The sequence below is a fragment of the Microsporum canis genome, genomic scaffold (genome assembly GCF_000151145.1).
Source record: "Microsporum canis CBS 113480 supercont1.4 genomic scaffold, whole genome shotgun sequence".
In the NCBI taxonomy this organism is placed as follows: Eukaryota; Fungi; Ascomycota; class Eurotiomycetes; order Onygenales; family Arthrodermataceae; genus Microsporum; species Microsporum canis.
Window position 1 is genome coordinate 1750711 of NW_003299166.1, and position 18932 is coordinate 1769642.

An 18932-nucleotide genomic window follows, 5' to 3' on the forward strand; every position below is an offset into this window, starting at 1 on the left:
AGGAATAGCCAGGGACTCACGCTCAGCAGTATTATGAACAGGAAGTAAATGTTCGCAAAGCTATGGAACTGGTACCACATATTCTTCGGCAAGAAACTGAGAGGGGTGTACTTGGCCGTACGGATCTTGTTGCGACCAAAATCAACCTTCGAGTTGCCGTTTTCGTCTCGTGTGTGCGGTGGAGGCTGCACGTTGACGTATATCAAACGGCTTTCAGCATCGTCCGACCCTTTCGAAGGCGCACTGCCGTTGGGAAGGCTACTGGTATTCGATTCTCGCTTCCCATCCTTGGATGTCTTCCTCTGGTGAAGTTTGTCGATTATCGACGTTCGCTTTTTCGAGCCATGAATGCCAGGACGACGTTGCGTGGCCCATCGCATCCGCCTCGCCGGCTTGGACACAACCGACTCGTCCTCGCTTCCAAACTGAACCACGGCCATGACGTTCCGTTCAGCTGCTTGGAAGTATCATAGGGTAGAGGCACTAAACGAGGGTTTTGGGTCGATTTAAGATTGGCAGCAGCTGGTAACAGGTACAAGGGTTAGTTTGGACGGATGCGCAGGATGGGGACGAAATACGGCCACTTCGCCCGCCGGATGAGCCGGGAACTGACGGGAAAATGAAGGAAAACAAAGGAAACGAGCTGCAGCCGCGACATGTCGCTGGGACGCTTCCGCAGGATGCCTGGATGTCTTGGGCTCGGACAGGGGAGTTCAGGAGAATACCAGCGGGCAGAACAGCATGCCGGGGGGGGGGAAATCGTCGAGCCCGAGGAGCAGGTGAGGACAGTCACGAAGACGCAGAGAACAGGACAGCAAACCAAGAGGGCGTCGTCGTCGGCGTCGTGGAGCTGCTGAGAGAGAGCGGGCTCGCCGGAGTTCGAGACGGGAATGGTGTAGCCAAGGAACAACAGTAATCAGCCTCCGACGGCCGAGCTGGCACGCAAGAATGAGCCGCTTAGTTACTTTTCACGCGCCAGAAAGTTGGTTACTCCGTGCGTTACTCCGTGCAGGGTATATAAGTACATCGGTCTTACGGGCTTACTCGTAGTTGGCCCGATGTTGAGACTTAATCTACCTTCGAGTTTACTACTTAGCGCCCTTCTATAATTTCTAAGGCACTTAGCCGTGCCCATAGGGCGTTGTCGGTATATCCTTGTATAAAAGTTAGTTATATTTATAAGGGGTAGTTTTTTCTATTATTAGAAATTGTTTATACTGCCGCCCGTAGTAGACCTACTCGACTACTAAATCTATAAAAGGGCCCCCGCCTCCCGCCGTTTTAATATCCTCTCATCCGGCCCTCCCGATACTCGCTCACCTACGTATATTTAGGAGGATGAATGTAGTCTCCCTAGTCAAGACTTCCAGACAATGATCACCATTAATTAGTACTCTGCTTTTCCAATTCGAGCTATACTTCACTCCAACATAGGCTCTTGGTATGACGCTGTTGGCTGATTCTCTCGGAGAGGCCCTTCCCCGGCACCGCAGGAAGATAGTCCGCCATCTTAGCCTCCCCGGTGGCCGCCCGTCCCAGCATCAGTAGTTGCAGTGGAGGAAGGCAGCCAGGTCCAATGCTAGGTAGAATTCTGGCTCCCCTTTCGGTTCGTCTTTTTTAGGGTTCAGCTTGCCTACAGCACTTTGAACCATCCAGAGCCTTCAATAGGGAAAGGCGTGGTTGACACATCGGTGAACCCTTCAATATCTTTGTCCTGTTCTTTATGGCGTACGAATCCTCGACTGCGGACACAACATCCACAGAATAGCGTGCAATGAGCGTAGTATAGTCTTTTATCTGGATATTGACCACGTGGTTTCATACAGCACTGGCATACCCTTGCACAGCAACCGCCTCGTGCCTCGCATGCCTCTACTAGATGTCCCTGCGAAAGGTGTTTGGTCGGGTTATTAAGTAGGGTTTTATGAATCTGGGAGATACGGGCGTCACGTAGCCTTATCCTAGGACTGCTAGGCTTGCGTTGATGAAGGTCATGCCACTCATTCGCGAGAGCCCAGGCCTCACCAGCCTCGTTCAACAACTTGTGTTGCCAGTCTCTAGGGCCCCAGTTATCCAAATCATTAATTTTGTCTAGTTTCCCTTGCGTAGCGTATTCGATTATTGTTTCTCTAAGGAATATTTGTCGTTGCCTCCATTTATGGAGTCTCTGGGCTAAATAGAGCCGTTCAACGAGCCATTCTGTGTCTCTCTTATATTCATCCCTGGGCTGGACAGCTAGCTTTTTCAGCCGAATCTTGTTAGAAACCCTATTCATCTGCATACGGTCAAATAGCTGTTCGAAATTTAGGCTGGTACCGAATAATATCATAACGATAAGTATGATGCAGCCACCAGTAAGGTGTAGTATGTAGTCGCTAGAAAACTGTAATAAATCTCCGATCGCCATTTGGGGGGGTTTAGGAAGATATACCTAGGATGTAAAGGTGGAAGACTAGTGAAAGATAGTTGGGATGTGAGGTATTGAAGAGTATATGGAACCTTTCTTAGGGTATCACACTATCTTCTTCCCAAAGATATCACGCGGAGTGAAAATAAAAGAGCGAAGGAGAAGAAACGGTGCAGTTTGTCCTTTTAAGGTAGCCTTGGGATGAAAATCTTGCATCAGGGTATCGTCATATTCTTTGCATTTGGATGACGCAAAACACCTTAAACACTCAACCAGCTGGCCTATGTCTGGAAGAACTAAATCTCCTCCATGGTTCCGTCTAACCTCAGAATAAACTCAAGTGCCACTCCTTTTTCGCCCGCCCGCTGCAGGAGGACTGTTGTAAGTTTTTTCCTATGAAAGAACACAGAAATTCCAAAGGTTTTCTAACGAAATTTTTCGTTATCTTCAACATCAAGGAATATGCCTCCAATACTGTCACCCGATGATGGAACATGAACCATGAGACCACGGGACAAAAAAGGCCTATCTGCCCCATGTTCTCTGGGAACATGGACCAAGACAGTGCAATGACAAAGCTTTTCAAAGCAGCAGAGACAATAAGGCTACGAGGAAATATAACTAAAGCTATATGAAAAAAAACGCATACAGGAGGCATTTGCCTTGCTAAAGAGCCCGGGTCTGCACCCAGTACGAAAACGAAGGACCGACGAAATACATTCGGAGATTTTTTAATTAAGTTAAATAATAATAATTGCGGTCCACAGTTCGTCGTACTTTGCGTGGTTGGTCTTAGTTAATTGTTGATCGCATCAATGAAAGAAGGAATCCGTCTCTATTTACCGCTCGAAATAAAAGACCACGCACACGCATTAACAGGCCCGGTCTTACAGCGCATTAGTTACCGAGGACTGTTTTAAAAAACTATGTACGCCCACCTTGAGATGGTTTTATGAATTCTAACATCGACAGCACCGCCAACCACGAATACTATATTGGAGAATGAAGCACCTGTCGTAGATGTGCAATACGGAAGAATGGAGCTTCAGCAACCTTCCTCGTCCCTAGGGGAAAGCACGCCGTTAGGCTCTGGGCAATTGGACTTCATCCCCAACAATCTACATCTAGAGAGGCAGAGCCAACCAGGGATGCTTCGCAGCAGGAATGAAAGGCTTATTAGTTAACACATACGTTAGGTCTACTTTCTGGGCGTGTCTTCGAGCTGACATTGCAAGATGTTCAGCATTGCAAGATGTTCAGGCTATTCTTTCATCCGACCAGGTTGGAAGTAAGTGTGGCTAACGGAAACGTATGGCAATCAGCCGTTGCCAACCATTACACTGACTATCTCACAAGAACTGTGTACTTATTTCAGTGCACAGCGCCGCCAAGTATTCCTTCAATAATACTAGCCTAACATCCCTTTATAACATATTTTAATTTTATATCTCCGAGAGAACGATAACACTATCCAGCGTCCCAAGGTACAATTACTAGGCTCTTGGTATTTTCCTCGTCATTATCCGATCCAACCATACCTATAAACACATTCCCCTAGCTATCGTTTGACGTCCGGTGAACTTTGAGAGCACTACCTCGACTAGATATATTGATTATAGCTGCAACCGTGCCGGTGGGTAGGGATATTGGGGCTGTTATCTCTTTCTGGGGTCCCGCTTCGATCTTGCATGCTTCGCAACCGAGCTACTTATGTTAGATCTTATAATCGACGCTATCGTCAAGTAAGAAGTGGTAGCATACTTCCTCGGAGCATATATCTCTCAGCTCATCATCCGTTGATGATTTCGGGGCTCTGAATTTTCAGAGCATGCTGCTGAGGCGTAACAGGTTCAGCATTTTATCCCTTCCATACTGCTCCGCCACATCTGCTGCCGTCTTCCCGTCCTCGTCCTTTACAGAAGCATCTACACCCTTCTTCAGCAGATATTCAGCGTGCTCTACCGCTAGCGTCGTTGCCTGCAATGCAACCAAATGTAGTAAAGTCTGACCGTTCGCGCTCCTCTGCGTCCAATCGACGTTTGTTTCGGCAAATAAGTCCTGTAAATCCAGGAACGCATAGAGGTGTATCTTAGAAGTTCCGTGGAAACTTCTGGTAGGAGGGAGTTCATCGACTCGGCTCCGCCCAGAATATTCGTCGTCGAGGAAAACCTCAATTGCGCTTCGTCCGGCGTTGTTGCGCGCGTTTACATCCACTCCAAGCTCAAGGAACCTCCGAAATAACAGTCTGCCGGCCTTGTAATTGTACGAGCCACCGAAGGGGCTAGCTGCAAGGTAGTGCAATGCTGTGTTCCCCCTTCCGTCACGGGCATGGGGGTCAGCTCCTGCGGCGAAAAGCTGCTCGATGTGCTTCGCATAGTATTCAGCGCGTCGACCCTGGCTACTGCGCAAGTTCTGTAGGGCAGCATGGAGTGGAAAGATGCCGTGGTGGTCTGGCTGGTTAGCCAGCTGGGGCAGATGTGTTAGAGTGTAATTTATGGCGTCATCACTGGTTCCACCATCAAAGAGATGGTGAACAATGTGCTGTCCTCTGCTGTCGACCGCCAGCATGTCGGCATTGCGAAGCCGGAGAGCATGGAACAATGAAGGCTGGACATCGTAGGAAGAATATTTCCCCGGTATGTAGTGCCAGGCGTCATTGAGAAGGGCATCAGCACCCAGTTCGGACCGGCAAGCAGAATGCAAAAGGGTGCGGCCCTGGGGGTCACGATGCTCAATGTCAAGCTTAATCTTCTCCTCAAGAATGGTAAAGCCTGCCCGCCAGCCTCGAGAATGGAATGGAGAACACTGCGGGTGCCGAACTTAGAAAAGGGAATATCGGTGAATAAACTGCTATCTTCCTCATGAGCCGGGTCTAACTGCTCGTCAAACGTCTCGCAAGGGTAGCGGAAGAATCTGCGACGCCGAGAGGAGCCCGGAAAAGCGCAAATGGATCCGCGCCCGCCTTCAGTAGGTAGCGCATGACCTTGACCTGCTTATCTTGCCGATATCCTAATTCCCTACTGTGAGCTGCAGCCTGCAGAGGATACCCCTTCACGTGTAGAGCTTCGTCTTCATGGTAGAAAGTGACGAAGGCAATGTCGGCATCGCGCGTAGCCCAGCCTGGGGCAACATCCGCATCGGGAGGAGGCGCCCCTGCTGCCCGCATGTTGGGTGTGGCACCATTAAAAAACAAGAAGTAGAGGGTCCTCCTTTGACCGACTTCAGCGGCGGCCATGACAGCCTCTCCCGAGACACACATCCAGCGCATCACCTCAGACTGGAACCGCGCTACCTTCCTGGGGGATCGGACGAAATGGACGAGTGGCTGACCCCATTTGGCGACGACATCATCGACGTCCTCCCATTCAGAATCACCCAACGGCTCAAGGACCTCGGAGCCCGAGTCGGAGTCGGAGTCAAAGACTACCCTTCCCGACATGGTGTCCATGCTGGTTGTCTCACTCTGCGCTGGGTTTCTCGAAGGGACGTCGGTGTTGGCTGTCTGAACAGCTGCTGGGCCTAACTAGTTAGCTGTCTGTCTCCCTCCCGGGGGCCAGGGCTGTCTTATAAGCCGCTTAAGCTACTGGGATCTACCGGAGCATTGATCATTGATGTAACCCAACGCAAGGCAGAAGCATGGATGGCGCTTGGACGAGGAGATCTAATTAAAAACATTGATTAAATTGAGCAAGTTAATGATTCCCATGTGTTTTTATGTAAGTCTGTCATAATGGATTTTAAAATCGCCGACTCATCCTGGCCCCGGTGGTCACCGAGTCAAGAGTCTTCCAGGGATGAAACGATCTCTGCGGCTACGAGAGGCACGCTCCACGCTGTCGGAACCGAGGACAAGGGTCTGGGGACTTCCGACGAGGCAGTTATTGGGCTCTCATTTATGATATCAGCCTCGTTAATCACATCCTGCCGGTGAACCCCGCGTGAGTCATTCTGTGAATCACTGGCGTGGCTCAAAACCGTTCTGTGCATACGCAGTGATACCCAATCTTCGAAATTGACATAGCAAATTACCGAGTTCAAGGAAACAGCCGGACTTCCGTGTTGGTCCGCAGGAGATGTGATAACATGCGCATACAATCACACGCATACATCGTAGGTAGCCAGAAGGACAGGCCCAGATTTGGAATATGTTGGTTCTAACCGGGGGACGAGGTGATATGCATCTAGATGTCACTTGAGAATTCGAATCTGTCAGGTGGTGAAAGAGGCCCGCATCGAGTCGGAACATGGGTATATAGGTCGGCGTGAGATGGGATTATGTCTTGTATAGTTAGTAGCAGGACGAGCTACGAGAGCAAGATACCAAAGTAAAGTCCCTTTGGAGTACCATGTTATTTCCGAGACTCACTCCGGCGCTGATTCTCAGTGCTGCCGTCGCCAATGGATATTTGGTCCCAAGGCAGAACGGCCCAGTCGACCCGGGTACTGCGCCAGACTTCAGGCTTTACGACGAGGCCTTGGATATCACATTGGTTGTGCCTTCAAGCACAACCGCTACTCCAGGAACCACGACTACTTCAGGAGCAACGACGCCTACTCAACCCACTCTGACGGCAAACCTGACATCATTGCCAATCTAGGATGGCATGGTCAACACATACGCTAGGTTCTATCAACCCGTCAGCGGAGATACCTGCGACAAGACTGTCATCAAATTTAGGACCTTCACTCTAAAAGACTTCGTCACTTGGAACCCCGCCGTCAAAGACGATTATTCGGGGCTCTGGGCGGATATTACTACTTTGTAGGTGTTCCAGGGACACCAACGGCTCCTCCCAGCACCACGATGTCTCCTACCACCACCGCCCCAACCGGGCCATCCCCGACGCAGGGAGGCATTATCACAACGTGCCGCCAGTGGTACGAAGCTGAGTCTGGAGACACTTGTTTGAAAATTGTTGACAAGTACGGCACCTTTTCGTTGGCGCAGTTCCAGAGCTGGAACCCAGCAGTTGGTTCCGACTGCACCGGGTTTTAGGTGGGATATTACTATTGTATTCGAAAATGGGAACTATTTGGTACAGTGAACTGGACTTGAAAAGATCTGAGCTCTGAAACAAGGCTCCTGAGAGATAGCTCATATTGGGACATATTTTGTTCCCAAATCCTTGCCCGAACTATCCAGTATTATCAAGTAACGTATTTGATCGGGGCCTGAGCATGCGTATGCCTCGCTAAATTGGTGCCAGAATAGACGCAAGGGAACCTCAAATTTAGCTCTATTGTTCTCCGTGATATAAGAAATATCATCCTCAAGGATATTCTAACTATAGATAGTCATATCCTTAGTTAACGAAAAATTCTCCTATACTTCTAGTAATATAACTAACTAATCTACCTCTAATAATTATAGTAGACTATAGTAAAAATATCGATTGATGTTTAGCGTTTGGTTTGTTGCAGTGCCAAGGCCTGAGGCTCTATCAAAGAAACTTTATACGGTGGAGACCAGGCACTTTTTTTTTGTGGGAAGCTTGTTTTAACATTAAATCCCAAACGCAACAACACGCCCTCGCAACTTAGGTGTGCCACTTCTCAGGCACGAGTATACTTTATAAACTGAGGATGCAATTCATAATATGTTCGACTCCCGGCAGGGACCGCAGATGCTTTTCCACTCTCTATCGCGATGCGCCGTCGGGTGCCTATATATTAGTTGCTCTATAAGAATCTTTGTATTTCTTCGTTGCTTCTTTCTTATCTTTTCTCCTAGCTATAGCACTGAATCTCAGATATAATGACTCTCTGACTTCAAAAAATAATTATTTAAGATTATATCAAAACCAAAACACTCGGCCCACAAGAAATCAATATGACAATGCTATTCAACAATATAGATTATTAGCCAGCTATGAATAATATATAAGTAGAAATATCTGTATTCAACAATTCACTATATTTGTTGACATTTAATAATGACACAATTCAACGTATTATCGAATTAAAAGTGAAAGTGAATAGAAACTGCAGAAAGAATTAGCTATAAGAGCCAATCTTAACACCAAAGATATAAAGTGCCTCTCTGAGATAGCTATTGCGAAGCTACATAGCTACAGCTCAAGACTACATCCCAGAATTCATTATCTTTTAATTCCAATTTCAAACCAACAGCTGCTATTTGAGACTATTATCAAAGCCCGCTACTATGTCTCATCTGCCCGCACAACAACCAAAGGATAACACTGTAAGTAATTGGGTATTATAGAACCGAAATCTTGATGTGTAGTTAACACAAAGCTAGTATCTCGAGACACCCGGAATATGTCGGTCACTTGAGAGACTGCAAAAAGACGACGAGGAGGGGGTTGTCACAGGCATATGGATAGCAATTCTGGCATCAGTTTTTGGTCCGAAAGAGGAATATATGATTCGCGCACAGAGCCTTTCCCCAGGAGGGGTTACAGACCTCCTTGGTCTCCAATTTGTCAAGCAAGGCACAAAATATCGGGAGGTACAATTTCTCGTAGTACAAGCAAAGGCCCCCATTAAGGAAACAAGAGACGCAGCCTGGGAGGCAGCTAAAGATCAGCTGCTTGACTACTTGCCGCATCTCGAACCAAAAAGAAAACACCACAAATATGGGATTGTGGCAGTTGGAAGATGGGCCCAATTTGTCCTCTACGACGAGGACAATCGGCGGTTAACGGCTCTCCACGACGGACACCTTCATGTCGAAAGGCAATTCAAAGACGTTCTGGATTTGCTTCATTATATCCGAGACAACCATTAATTTTTGAGCACTCCCGGCTACGTGTAGGTCCTTAGTAACCGGTCGGTGAGATCGCGTGTGCTTTTAGTCAAGTCCTAGTGGCTTATCTTGCTTGCCATAAAGATATCCAGAGCTCTATGATTGAGAACACTCTTTGCATGTATTAGGACGATAATAATTCACTGTTTTCTCATAACATGTATTCTTTTATCGGGGGCAACAAGTTCATAATGTGCCTTCTGTTCCATAATCCAGCGGATTCTTCAAGCAGGTTCTGGCTCAGAACTTCAGACACAAAATATGCCCAGGGAAAAGATTCCGAATCAACGTAATTCAACTCAAAAAAAAGATCAACCGGAATCCGCCGCTTCCAATACTCTATAGGAAACTCCTCTTCAAATGCAGTCAACATGGTATATAGCTCCTGGAAAGTAAGGTAGTCTGCGATACACATTAGTATCTCCAATGGAAGCCGATAATCAAGAGTCATAATCTGCCTTAAGGATCGTTTCATGACGGATGACTTTTGTCTGCAATTTTGAAATAATGAATCCAACTTCGGTATAAATATGGGATCTGGCAAGCAATACCGCACCTCTGTCGAATGCCCTGGGGTAGATTGTTTATTATCCCAGTGCATGTAATCCCCAAATGCAAGAACGCACCTGTGCTCTTTCTCATGCCTGCAGAGGTGAGTGTATATGTAGTTGTGAAACGGCCCATCATGGAGGGGAGGGTAATAATTTTTGGATGCTGTCAGTAGCTGAGGCATTAACTTATCCCACTGTTTATGCAATGCTGCAACAAGTAAATCCAGTTTAAAACCAGCCACAGGCCCAATATGATGTTCAATGAGATCCCAGCATCGAGAATGGATGGGATACCCTTCAAGAGAAGAATTATCATCAAAATCACTAGGAGTGAATGGATGTGGCACAGGAGACACTTGCAAGGCATCTGAATTTTCCTTGGTGAGCCCAATGCAAGCAGCAGTTGAATCCCGAAGACTGAGAATGTATTTATTCTTCAATGTGCGGGCCCCAGGTGTATAGCCTATCCCGGAGAGATGATAGCCTTGAGGGAGGAATTTGTCATTCTTGCTGAATATGACTAGTTGTAATTATTAAAGCCAGTCCAAAGCATCAGAATGGGGAGCCAGAGTAGAAACTACGTACTCATGCGAAAAAGATTAACCCACGCATTTCCTTCCCCAAGTGAATCGGCGAGATGGGAAGCAGGCATAGAGAGGGAGAATTTTCGCTTGCGTAGGGAGCGGTGAGATTGATGTCTTGTCCAGGCAGAGTACCACTCCTCCTTAGCAAAAATAATATCCGGAGGATACTTTCTAAACCAGTAAGCGGAGGACTCTAGCGGAGCCCCGCACAACCAGCAGAAAAGAGGGCCAGGTTTCCATGGATAGGTAGTCCCGCGCATACGACTTCGACGTTTGTGGCCGGGGCGGCGTTGAAGGTATGGGTTCTTCGTAGCCATATCTAGTAGGCGGCGTAGAGTATGCTCTTAGGTGAGGGTTGATTAGAACATCTCATATATAATTTGTGGGATTTAGACAATACCTAGTTAAATATAACTAGTTATAGGCTAGCAGTCGTTATGACATCAATGACTTCTATTCTAATTATGACGTCAATGGCTTCTATTCTTGTAAATAAATGTTAAAATCTAATGATAATTGTGGTATGAACCTACCTATTCATTAATATATACAGATTAATAACCAGTTAATAGTAGTTCACAGACTTAACTAGTAGATATTAAAAGAGCGTACTATTTAAGAGCTATCCGAGCGTACAAACTCTTTGCAGCTCGAGACGAATCAGAGGCGATCAAGCAACACCCGGAGATCGTGCAGTTTATATTGTTCAACACAGATAAGGTTGGTACTTGTTATGCTAGTGTATACACGCCCACCAGCCTATATTACGTGGCACCCAAAGTATATAAGTAGTGCAGCGACCAGAGATGACGAACGTCATCACCATGTGTGATCTTTTGGTATAATCTTTGGTCGGGTGGCATATGCTGTATCATCGCTGCCGGCATATGGCCACTACACAACTTCAAACAAGTTCTTATATATTTGTCTTCCAATATCAACTTGTTGATATCCAATATTCATCCATTAACTGCAGCCTACGATGTTTTGTACATTCGGTTTTAATTGTATTAAAGATATTGCTATAATATATACACTTGGCTGCTGTATGTATAATATACATGACCTGACTTACACCAGCAGAGATACCCATATCAGAGCTACTGCAGACACCAAACTTGTACATAATGCTGGCCTCGCAGCACTGCCGGGCTGGGATTCTGAGCTATTGTGTTCTTTCTCTCCATTATCTCCATTGCTCATGCTACCCTTTCCCTCTTCGCCGGAATTATCATCCTCATGGAATCGCTCCGCTTTCACACAAGCCATTTCCAGCTTGAGGTTTTCAATATTTTTATAGAGATCACCTTGTAGCGGTTTTCGAATGAGGAACACCGCTGCTCGCTTCTTAATCTGCCGATCGTATCCAGTTGCACCGAACCTCTCGCCGATGTATGGATATCGAGCACTTCCGGACTTCATGATATCAGTGGAATACTCCCCTTCCCCGTTCTCAGTGGCAAGAGCTAGTTATCAAACAAAGTGAGCTATCTTATTCTTTGCAAAAAGCCAAGTTGTCCGGGAAAGGGTACGTGGTGGCATACCTCGAGTAGCAAAATCACTGTAAAGCCCATAATGCTTATTGAAGACGCCGTGGGGGCATGACAGATTTGCCATCAAACGCTTCCCTTCGCTGGACTCTTACTCCCCATACTCATGGAAGCGAGTAATCGACTGTTCGGGGTCTGAACCGCTGGCTGCCATTTCTTCCTTAAAGCACGCTGCCAGGTTATGAGAGCATTGGGCTCCCCAGAGGCCGTCGAAGCCATTGTTACCCCCACTGGGGTCCCCGGTGAAATTCTCGTTCATCAATACTAGCATGTATGTATCCACATGTGCCGATGGGTTCAGGTTGACTTCGGAAATTGCTCTCCCATATACAAAAATAAAAGGGCGATGATAGACAACCAGAGTAGCCAGCCATGTGGAGCTTTCTAGCTTTCTACCTGGCTTTTTCTACTTATCTGGGTTGCGCGGCAGATAGCTTCAAATATCATCGATTTCCCTGACAATGTCTTGCAGCTCTCTGCGGCTGTGTACTATGTATACATAGAGTAGACACAAGGATGGGTGGGTACCAAACCCATGAGCCAAAGGGCAGGCCATCGACAGCTCCCGAGACAAAGCTGCTAGACTTTCACAAAGTCCCACAGCGTCGTTCCATGAACTCTCCTCGATAGATTCTTCCCGTTATCCGCTACGGTCACCACCCTCAACCACTCCCAGTAATGCGGCATCGACAGCCGATATCCTCCCTCGGGATGCTGGGTCGCTGTGATGCACTCCCACGCCTTGGGTTCCGTGGCCTTCGCAAATATATAGTCGCCGCCATCGTGGCCCATGTACTTCCCTGACTTCGGATTGTAAAATGCAAAATAGTTGTCTTTGCTGACACAGTGCCACTCTTGTGCTGCTCTCTGGCCCTCCTCGTTCACGTCCTGGAGGATAACTGCCTCCTGCTCAAACGTGATTGCTCGCTTGGTGCCCTTTTCAAGGATCAGGTATGTATTGTCGGGCCAGGGGACTGTGTAGTAATAGCCATCCCACAGGCCGTTATTCAAAGTCGTTTCGCTCGCGGGCGTGTATGCAGAGGAGCATGTCGTTGAAGCATATGGGGGTACCGTGCTTTCATAGTTCTCAGAGCCCATTTTGACGAACGTAGCCTTGTGCGCGAGTGTAGACGTAGAGTAGTAAAACGAGTTTGGTATTGACGTAGGGGAGTCGTATAGTCGAAGCGGCCCTACATAGTATCCAGTAGTTATGGTCTTGACATCCACAATGCATAAGATGAGAAAAAGCCCTGTTACTCCTACTCTGGGTTGCTGCCTAGCCAATGAACGCTGACTCCCAGGGTTGCTCAACAGCCTCATTCATAGATAACGGCCTGAGTGCAGCCCTGCAGATATAGGAATCCCCTCTTTTCTACGCTGATGTCTCCCCAGCACTTGACGGCAGTATACCGTTTCTCCATCACCCCCTAACTTCTTCTTGCGATGGATAAGCCGTTTGGCAAGTAAGTCACAATGATCTTTTGGCCTGGGAGTCTAGTTTCTCATTTTAAACAGGCTGATATCGTCCAACCTATTTACGTTCCATGTTGGACCTGAAAAGACCCCCTTCATAGTCCACTCCGAGGCTGTTGCTAGGCAGTCCCCAACTCTCGACACGCTCATAAACGGCGGCTTGGTTGAGACACATTCCAGGACAGTCGCATGGCCAGACGTTGATGTGGATACGTTTGTTCGGTTCTGCGAGTTCTGCTTTCTAAGCGATTATTCTCCCCCCAGCTGTAGTGAAGATACGAGCACCGATGAGGCAAAAGCAGATATACTGGAAGGCACTAGAGCTAACGGGGGGGATGTTTCTCCTGATCCAAGGCCTAGGCTCAACCCTTTTGAACCTGAGACTCTTGAGGCGCCCGAGCCAGCGGAAGAGCCGCCTCCTGCGGAAGAGCCACTAGTGGACGAGACAATGGAATGGGGCTTCAGTAGCAGAAAAAAAGGGAAAAAGAAGCTTCCCAAGCCTCCGAAACCGAGACTTTTCTTTAAAGACAAAGAATATTCGCTTCCCCCCTACCTTGCACAAGCTGCTGAACAATTCAAGCCCTTCTCCAACGTTTCAGCATCCCAGGATTTCACGCCTGTGTTCCTTGGGCACGCGCGGCTATACGTCCTCGCAGACAAGTATGGAATCGAGCCCCTCAAAGAGCTTGTGCTATATAAGCTATACACGACCTTGAAGGGGTTCACCATTTTCAGCAAACGAGCCGGAGATATCATTCAGCTGATCAAGTTCACATATGAGAACACACCCGAGAACACATGGGCTGAGGACCTAAGGACACTTGTCACACACTATGTCGCATCTAAGCTAGACGACCTTGCTATGAATAGTGAATTTCATCAAGTCTTGGATGAGGGAGGCGACTTCGTGACGGATTTCTGGAAACTGGTCTGGAGGAGGAGAGATTGTATATTTCAGTCCCTTGGGGAGTATGAGGGTAGCTATTGAATGTTGGACCCCGATCTTTGTCAACGATACTCCTTAATAAAATTCATAAACTATTTATTTTGACAAAGTATAAGTCATATATTAATTCTAAAAGTTATTATCTTAAAGAGTTAAAAAGATTAATACAGAGGGTCATGGATCGTTCAACGTCCAAAAACTCACTCTGACTATTTGTGCTTCAGTCTATCACCTATAACAACACCTAATGGGACTATAGATTCCATCGTAGGTTTAGGCCTACCTAGGAGAGCATACTCGATTACGCCTTGCCTCAGCTCATCCTCTATATTATTAATATCAACCTTGCCCGTATCAACAAGCAGCTTGACTATAGCCTTAAGTCCACACCGAGCGGCGTATAAGGATGGTGTCCAACCGTCCAAAGATCTTGCATTAACATCAACCTTGCCTGTCTCAAGGAGTAGCTTAACCGCAGCCTCATCCCCTCCCATGACGGCCCACAAGAGCGGGGTCCCACCCCTACTACCCCTCAAGTTGATATCAAAAGTATCTCGATTTGCCTCCCTTTTAAGAATCGCTTTTAGTGGCCCTATCATCCCATATAGTGACACTATATGTAACAGGCTGCTCCCTCTTTCGAGAATGGGGTGTGGACGTATTATCTTGTTAAGTCGCTCCAAGTTGTGCGTAAAATCTCTCAAGGGTAAGCCAAAGTAGTCTAGAAGATCATCTTGAGGGGCGTCGTGGGCCTCGCTCTGGTTGGTGTGGAAATGCCATGAATCTATAGCGTACTCTAACAGCGGAAACTCGGACAACAGCTCGTTTCTTGTTATGGCGGCTGACTGAGTGACCTCTTTCATGAAAAAGTAGCGTATGCAGGTTCTGGACAGTTGATAGTGTGCGAGTCCTATCGCCAATTCAGAGTTTTTGGGCCAAGTGCGTGCCGTTGTCTAGCATTAATAGGCCCTTCTCGAGAAAAAAGTCCTTGACAGACTGATGGATGAGCTGCACAATGGGTTTGAACCATGGCGGAGAAATCCATTCGGGAGACAACTGTACGACGACCTCCACAAGGCCGCAGCTGAGCGTCTTGGCTCTCCTCTTTATCATCTCATGATCATCTGGGAAACTGGCCGCGTCTTCGGATTCTTCCAATGACTTGAATGGACTATCAAGCTTTGCATCGACGACCATGGCCCACCGCAATTCGTCCAAAGACAGAGGCCTCTCAGCAAAGCAGACCCACTGGATCAGTTTTAGAGAAGTTGACTTCTCGTTCATGCCCTTGACGAGCTGTTTATATATATCGCCGAGTTCCTTAGGAATGACCCGATTTTTTCCTCGGCCTTTTTCCAGTCAGCCTTCGTCCAGTTAGCCATAACCTGACCAACAGCCCCTTCACGTTCGAGGTCAAGAACGCGAGTGACTACGAGCTGTGCCCACATAAAAACACCAGAGGCACTTCTAGCGATCAAATCTCGAACAGGGCCCGGAATTGTAGAAAGCTGGGCCTGCACGTAAATCGAAATATCCCTTCTATTTTCTTCCTCAGCGCAGATTTCGAGCCCACCACCAAAGTCTAGAATTGGATAGTGGCGGCAAGTAAAGCAGACACGGAATTGGAAACCAGCTGGCGGGAGCTTTTGGAGCCAGGGCTTGAACGTGTTTACCAACTTGATCGCGCTGCCCTTGCCACACTCGTCCAACGCATCAACAAATAGCCAGATTGGGCGGCATTTCAAGACCTTTGGAAGTGAGGACTGGAAGAAGGCTTGCAGCTCGTTTACATGCCACTGCCACGCTTTAGGCGGCTTTCCCCTCTCCTCGCACCGTCGTTCGAAGGTAGCCAGAAGATCTGGCAGGGTGCCAGGAACCTCGCGGAAGAGCTGATGAAGAAGCGACAGGAAGAGGCCACGCGGTGTCTTTTGGAGCTCATCGCCTAGGCCGTAGAAAAAGAATGAGAGAATTATGGCATTGTTTCCCGGGGCATTGTATGCTTTTTCGACACTATCCAGAGCATATTTAAGTAAAGTCGACTTTCCTGAGCCGGGCTTCCCCTTAATACAGAGCAAACCACAATTAGAAGCAACCCAGGTCTTATACGTTGCGTGTTGAAATAGCCATTCGCATGTCCCGTCGGTGGCAGTGTCGATCATCATGGAACGTTCTCCCATAGATGTAAAGGACAGCGACCGTAGGCAACGGTTCTGTATACTTTCTGGTGCTTTATTCACTTTAGAAGTTCATTATACAGTTAGTTAGGAGCCATGTGCCCATCAAAGAGGTCGCTCACTCTTACCACCAATGTTCACGTCTCCTTGGATATTAGCCCCAGTAAAATGAATACCATTACCTGTACTACTATTCTGGACGGGCCAAGGACCGTTGGATCAGTCGGAACCGTGGTGTTGGTTTATAGAGGATGAGCCCCCAGAAGAAGCCTCAAACGTCTCCATCGTTTAGGGTAAACAAAGGGTGTAAAGAAGAAAAGAGCCAGAGTTACGAGTGGAAGTTTAGCCGTAAATACAGGTCCATGGACTTTCACGAAGCAAATATCCTTGCCAACGTAATGCCAAAAGATAGGAAGGGGGGAGGATATCTAGTCTTCCTCTCTGTTGGGAGGGCAATAAGATGTGTAGCCGCCGGCCTTGAGCTAGTAAAAAGCAAGGCTGAAGGGGCTCCGGGTGACTAGCTGGATATCACCTATGAATCTTCGTGGAATCGTTATCGTGCTATCAATTTGGAACAGGGGACACAAATGAAACTTCCATCCTCACAGGGTCAGAAACAAAAACAACACGCATGGAGATCTCTAAGTAAAGTCTTCGAAAACGTCTATATTTATCGTGTTATCGGATAAAGATGCCGCCTTCAACAAGAGCAAGGCTAGGAGTATGACGAGGGGTACCGTATAAGGATGGGTATAGGGGTAATTGAGAGAGAGAGAGAGTAAGTATCAGCAATGAAAATGTTCATACTGAAAATCCCTTGGAAATGTAATGGCCTTGGTGGGTTTGTGCTAAGGCCTCCGACGAGGAGGTATAATTGCTTTTCCGGATAGTACTATTAAGTTAGGTATGTGGTGCATGGACTGGACCTTGGAGATGGTTTGATATCTTGTCTAAGCGCCTCGTAGGCTAACTGATTGCTTCCCAGCCCTGGTTTCATGCAGGCTGAATCGAGATATCTCGTACAGCACGGTGCGTACGGATTGGATTGAATTGGCCATGGTGGTATAATAGAAATTGTCAATGCATGCACTTCGTATATCAGGCAGTTAGATGTTTCGATTATGCATTGGATGGATTGGTTCCTTCGTGACCCCTTTCGTGTAGATTGATAGTTATTCGACTAGATGGTAACAGTGAAGCAAATGTAAACTCTGCGATCGATCATCCCTTGCCCTTGCTAAGTAATTGGCTAGTAATATTAATCCTCTGTGGGAAGTGCCGACAAGGCTAGCTCCTGGCTGAGTTTTGATGAACTTGCATGACTGGCTTTCCATGTATAGGAGGCCGGTGGCTCGTTCGTTATTAGAAACAATGTATGGCCCCCAGCATCCGCCACCGGCGGCTAGAGACCACACTCGTATAGTATAATGATCAAAAAAGTCATGCCTTCTTCACCCCAGCCCAGCACGGAGACGGCCGATGCATTGTTTGGTCTTTCAACCGCATGGATATGAAGGGCTTCTGGGTTTAAAAGTAGAGCTGGGAGCGTCTTGTTCGGGCTCAGGTGTCCAACCCCAAAGCCCCTAAACAGCAGACTACTCTTAGTTCCTCCCTAGGTCCTCTTCGCAAATCTCTTTCCAAATTCCGACCCGTCTTCTAGCAAGAATGTCAGACGTCGACATCCCCACCTTGATCATGATCACAATCATCCCCTTAAACTCCGCCACGGAATGGTACAATACTGTCAAAGATGACAAGAATCTTCGAGAGGCCTTCCATGGAGCAGGCCAGGGCGTGCTCCTCGTCAAGAAGGCTCTCGACGCCACCAAGGCTCAACCAGATGGATGCAGCCTATCCGGAGAGCCCGCTAGCGTCCGGAGCTCACTGCTGGCCTGCAACGCAAAATCAAAGTCGGTTGAGAGCATATTCAAGGAAGTTGCTCTAGCACCGAAGGACTCGAGATACGACCGTTACCAAGCGGCAGTGAGACGAGAGGGCAAGGGAGACGCGGTAGAGACTTTGGTGGGAGGCATGATGGAGGATGTCTGTGATATGGTCAAGGGTAGCACAATCGAGGCAGCAATGGAATCCCACGTCAAGGAACTGCGCGAAGCCATCGAGAAACTGTCGAAGATGGAGCCATCCATGCCAAGCGAGCCACGGCAGGACAGCAAATACGTCCATTATGGCTCTGGCGACCAATTCAACGCCCCAGGAGGCACCCAGAACAAAAGCTCGGGAAATGGGAATCATTTCCCTGGGGCAACGATCACCGGAAACCTGAATTTTGGCCACATTCCAGCCGTCGAGGACAGCAAGAACCTACTCTCTAAATAACAGAAGAGCGGGTTTCGTTCTCAGCAGCATTCTCCGTTTCATCATCGATTAGGGAGTGATTTCTGGGTGGTCGTTGTGGTGCATACAGTTATTGTATTTGGCACTATCATGATCTGCTTCAACGTATAAATAGCTAGCAAACTG

The 18932-nt window shown here is 47.6% G+C and overlaps 11 protein-coding genes across 11 annotated transcripts in view; 4 read left to right on the forward strand and 7 right to left on the reverse strand.

Moving 5' to 3' along the window:
* The window catches only part of MCYG_04632 (phospholipid-translocating P-type ATPase domain-containing protein), a gene marked incomplete at both ends in the record, with an annotated part of 4642 nt that extends 4202 nt beyond the window's left edge, over positions 1-440 (reverse strand). The window contains one exon of the mRNA XM_002846849.1: positions 21-440. Coding sequence (XP_002846895.1) covers positions 21-440 — 420 coding nt within the window. The remainder of the gene's footprint in view (positions 1-20) is intronic.
* Positions 441-1633: 1193 nt separating this feature from the next.
* Positions 1634-2407, reverse strand: MCYG_04633 (conserved hypothetical protein; the record flags this gene model as incomplete). The annotated part of the gene is made up of 2 exons (XM_002846850.1): positions 1634-2235; positions 2284-2407. The coding sequence occupies 2 exons, from the start codon at positions 2405-2407 to the stop codon at positions 1634-1636; spliced, it is 726 nt and encodes a 241-aa protein (XP_002846896.1).
* Positions 2408-4228: 1821 nt separating this feature from the next.
* MCYG_04634 (uncharacterized protein) lies at positions 4229-5846 on the reverse strand (the record flags this gene model as incomplete). The annotated part of the gene is made up of 2 exons (XM_002846851.1): positions 4229-5226; positions 5285-5846. 2 exons carry the CDS (start codon positions 5844-5846, stop codon positions 4229-4231), a joined length of 1560 nt encoding a protein of 519 aa, XP_002846897.1.
* Positions 5847-6490: 644 nt separating this feature from the next.
* Positions 6491-7403, forward strand: MCYG_04635 (LysM domain-containing protein; the record flags this gene model as incomplete). The annotated part of the gene is made up of 4 exons (XM_002846852.1): positions 6491-6517; positions 6593-6655; positions 6696-7014; positions 7174-7403. 4 exons carry the CDS (start codon positions 6491-6493, stop codon positions 7401-7403), a joined length of 639 nt encoding a protein of 212 aa, XP_002846898.1.
* Positions 7404-8570: 1167 nt separating this feature from the next.
* Positions 8571-9155, forward strand: MCYG_04636 (uncharacterized protein; the record flags this gene model as incomplete). The annotated part of the gene is made up of 2 exons (XM_002846853.1): positions 8571-8609; positions 8667-9155. 2 exons carry the CDS (start codon positions 8571-8573, stop codon positions 9153-9155), a joined length of 528 nt encoding a protein of 175 aa, XP_002846899.1.
* A 458-nt stretch (positions 9156-9613) lies between these two features.
* Positions 9614-10625, reverse strand: MCYG_04637 (uncharacterized protein; the record flags this gene model as incomplete). The annotated part of the gene is made up of 3 exons (XM_002846854.1): positions 9614-9743; positions 9800-10244; positions 10310-10625. The coding sequence occupies 3 exons, from the start codon at positions 10623-10625 to the stop codon at positions 9614-9616; spliced, it is 891 nt and encodes a 296-aa protein (XP_002846900.1).
* A 754-nt stretch (positions 10626-11379) lies between these two features.
* Positions 11380-11730, reverse strand: MCYG_04638 (uncharacterized protein; the record flags this gene model as incomplete). The annotated part of the gene is made up of 1 exon (XM_002846855.1): positions 11380-11730. One exon carries the CDS (start codon positions 11728-11730, stop codon positions 11380-11382), a length of 351 nt encoding a protein of 116 aa, XP_002846901.1.
* A 707-nt stretch (positions 11731-12437) lies between these two features.
* Positions 12438-12956, reverse strand: MCYG_04639 (conserved hypothetical protein; the record flags this gene model as incomplete). The annotated part of the gene is made up of 1 exon (XM_002846856.1): positions 12438-12956. The coding sequence occupies one exon, from the start codon at positions 12954-12956 to the stop codon at positions 12438-12440; it is 519 nt and encodes a 172-aa protein (XP_002846902.1).
* A 345-nt stretch (positions 12957-13301) lies between these two features.
* Positions 13302-14319, forward strand: MCYG_04640 (conserved hypothetical protein; the record flags this gene model as incomplete). The annotated part of the gene is made up of 2 exons (XM_002846857.1): positions 13302-13321; positions 13374-14319. The coding sequence occupies 2 exons, from the start codon at positions 13302-13304 to the stop codon at positions 14317-14319; spliced, it is 966 nt and encodes a 321-aa protein (XP_002846903.1).
* A 167-nt stretch (positions 14320-14486) lies between these two features.
* MCYG_04641 (het-eN) lies at positions 14487-16736 on the reverse strand (the record flags this gene model as incomplete). Its single annotated transcript, XM_002846858.1, has 5 exons — positions 14487-15131; positions 15214-15626; positions 15668-16513; positions 16574-16633; positions 16682-16736. The coding sequence occupies 5 exons, from the start codon at positions 16734-16736 to the stop codon at positions 14487-14489; spliced, it is 2019 nt and encodes a 672-aa protein (XP_002846904.1).
* A 1380-nt stretch (positions 16737-18116) lies between these two features.
* Positions 18117-18788, forward strand: MCYG_04642 (SesA; the record flags this gene model as incomplete). Its single annotated transcript, XM_002846859.1, has 1 exon — positions 18117-18788. One exon carries the CDS (start codon positions 18117-18119, stop codon positions 18786-18788), a length of 672 nt encoding a protein of 223 aa, XP_002846905.1.
* Between the last annotated feature and the right edge of the window lie 144 nt (positions 18789-18932).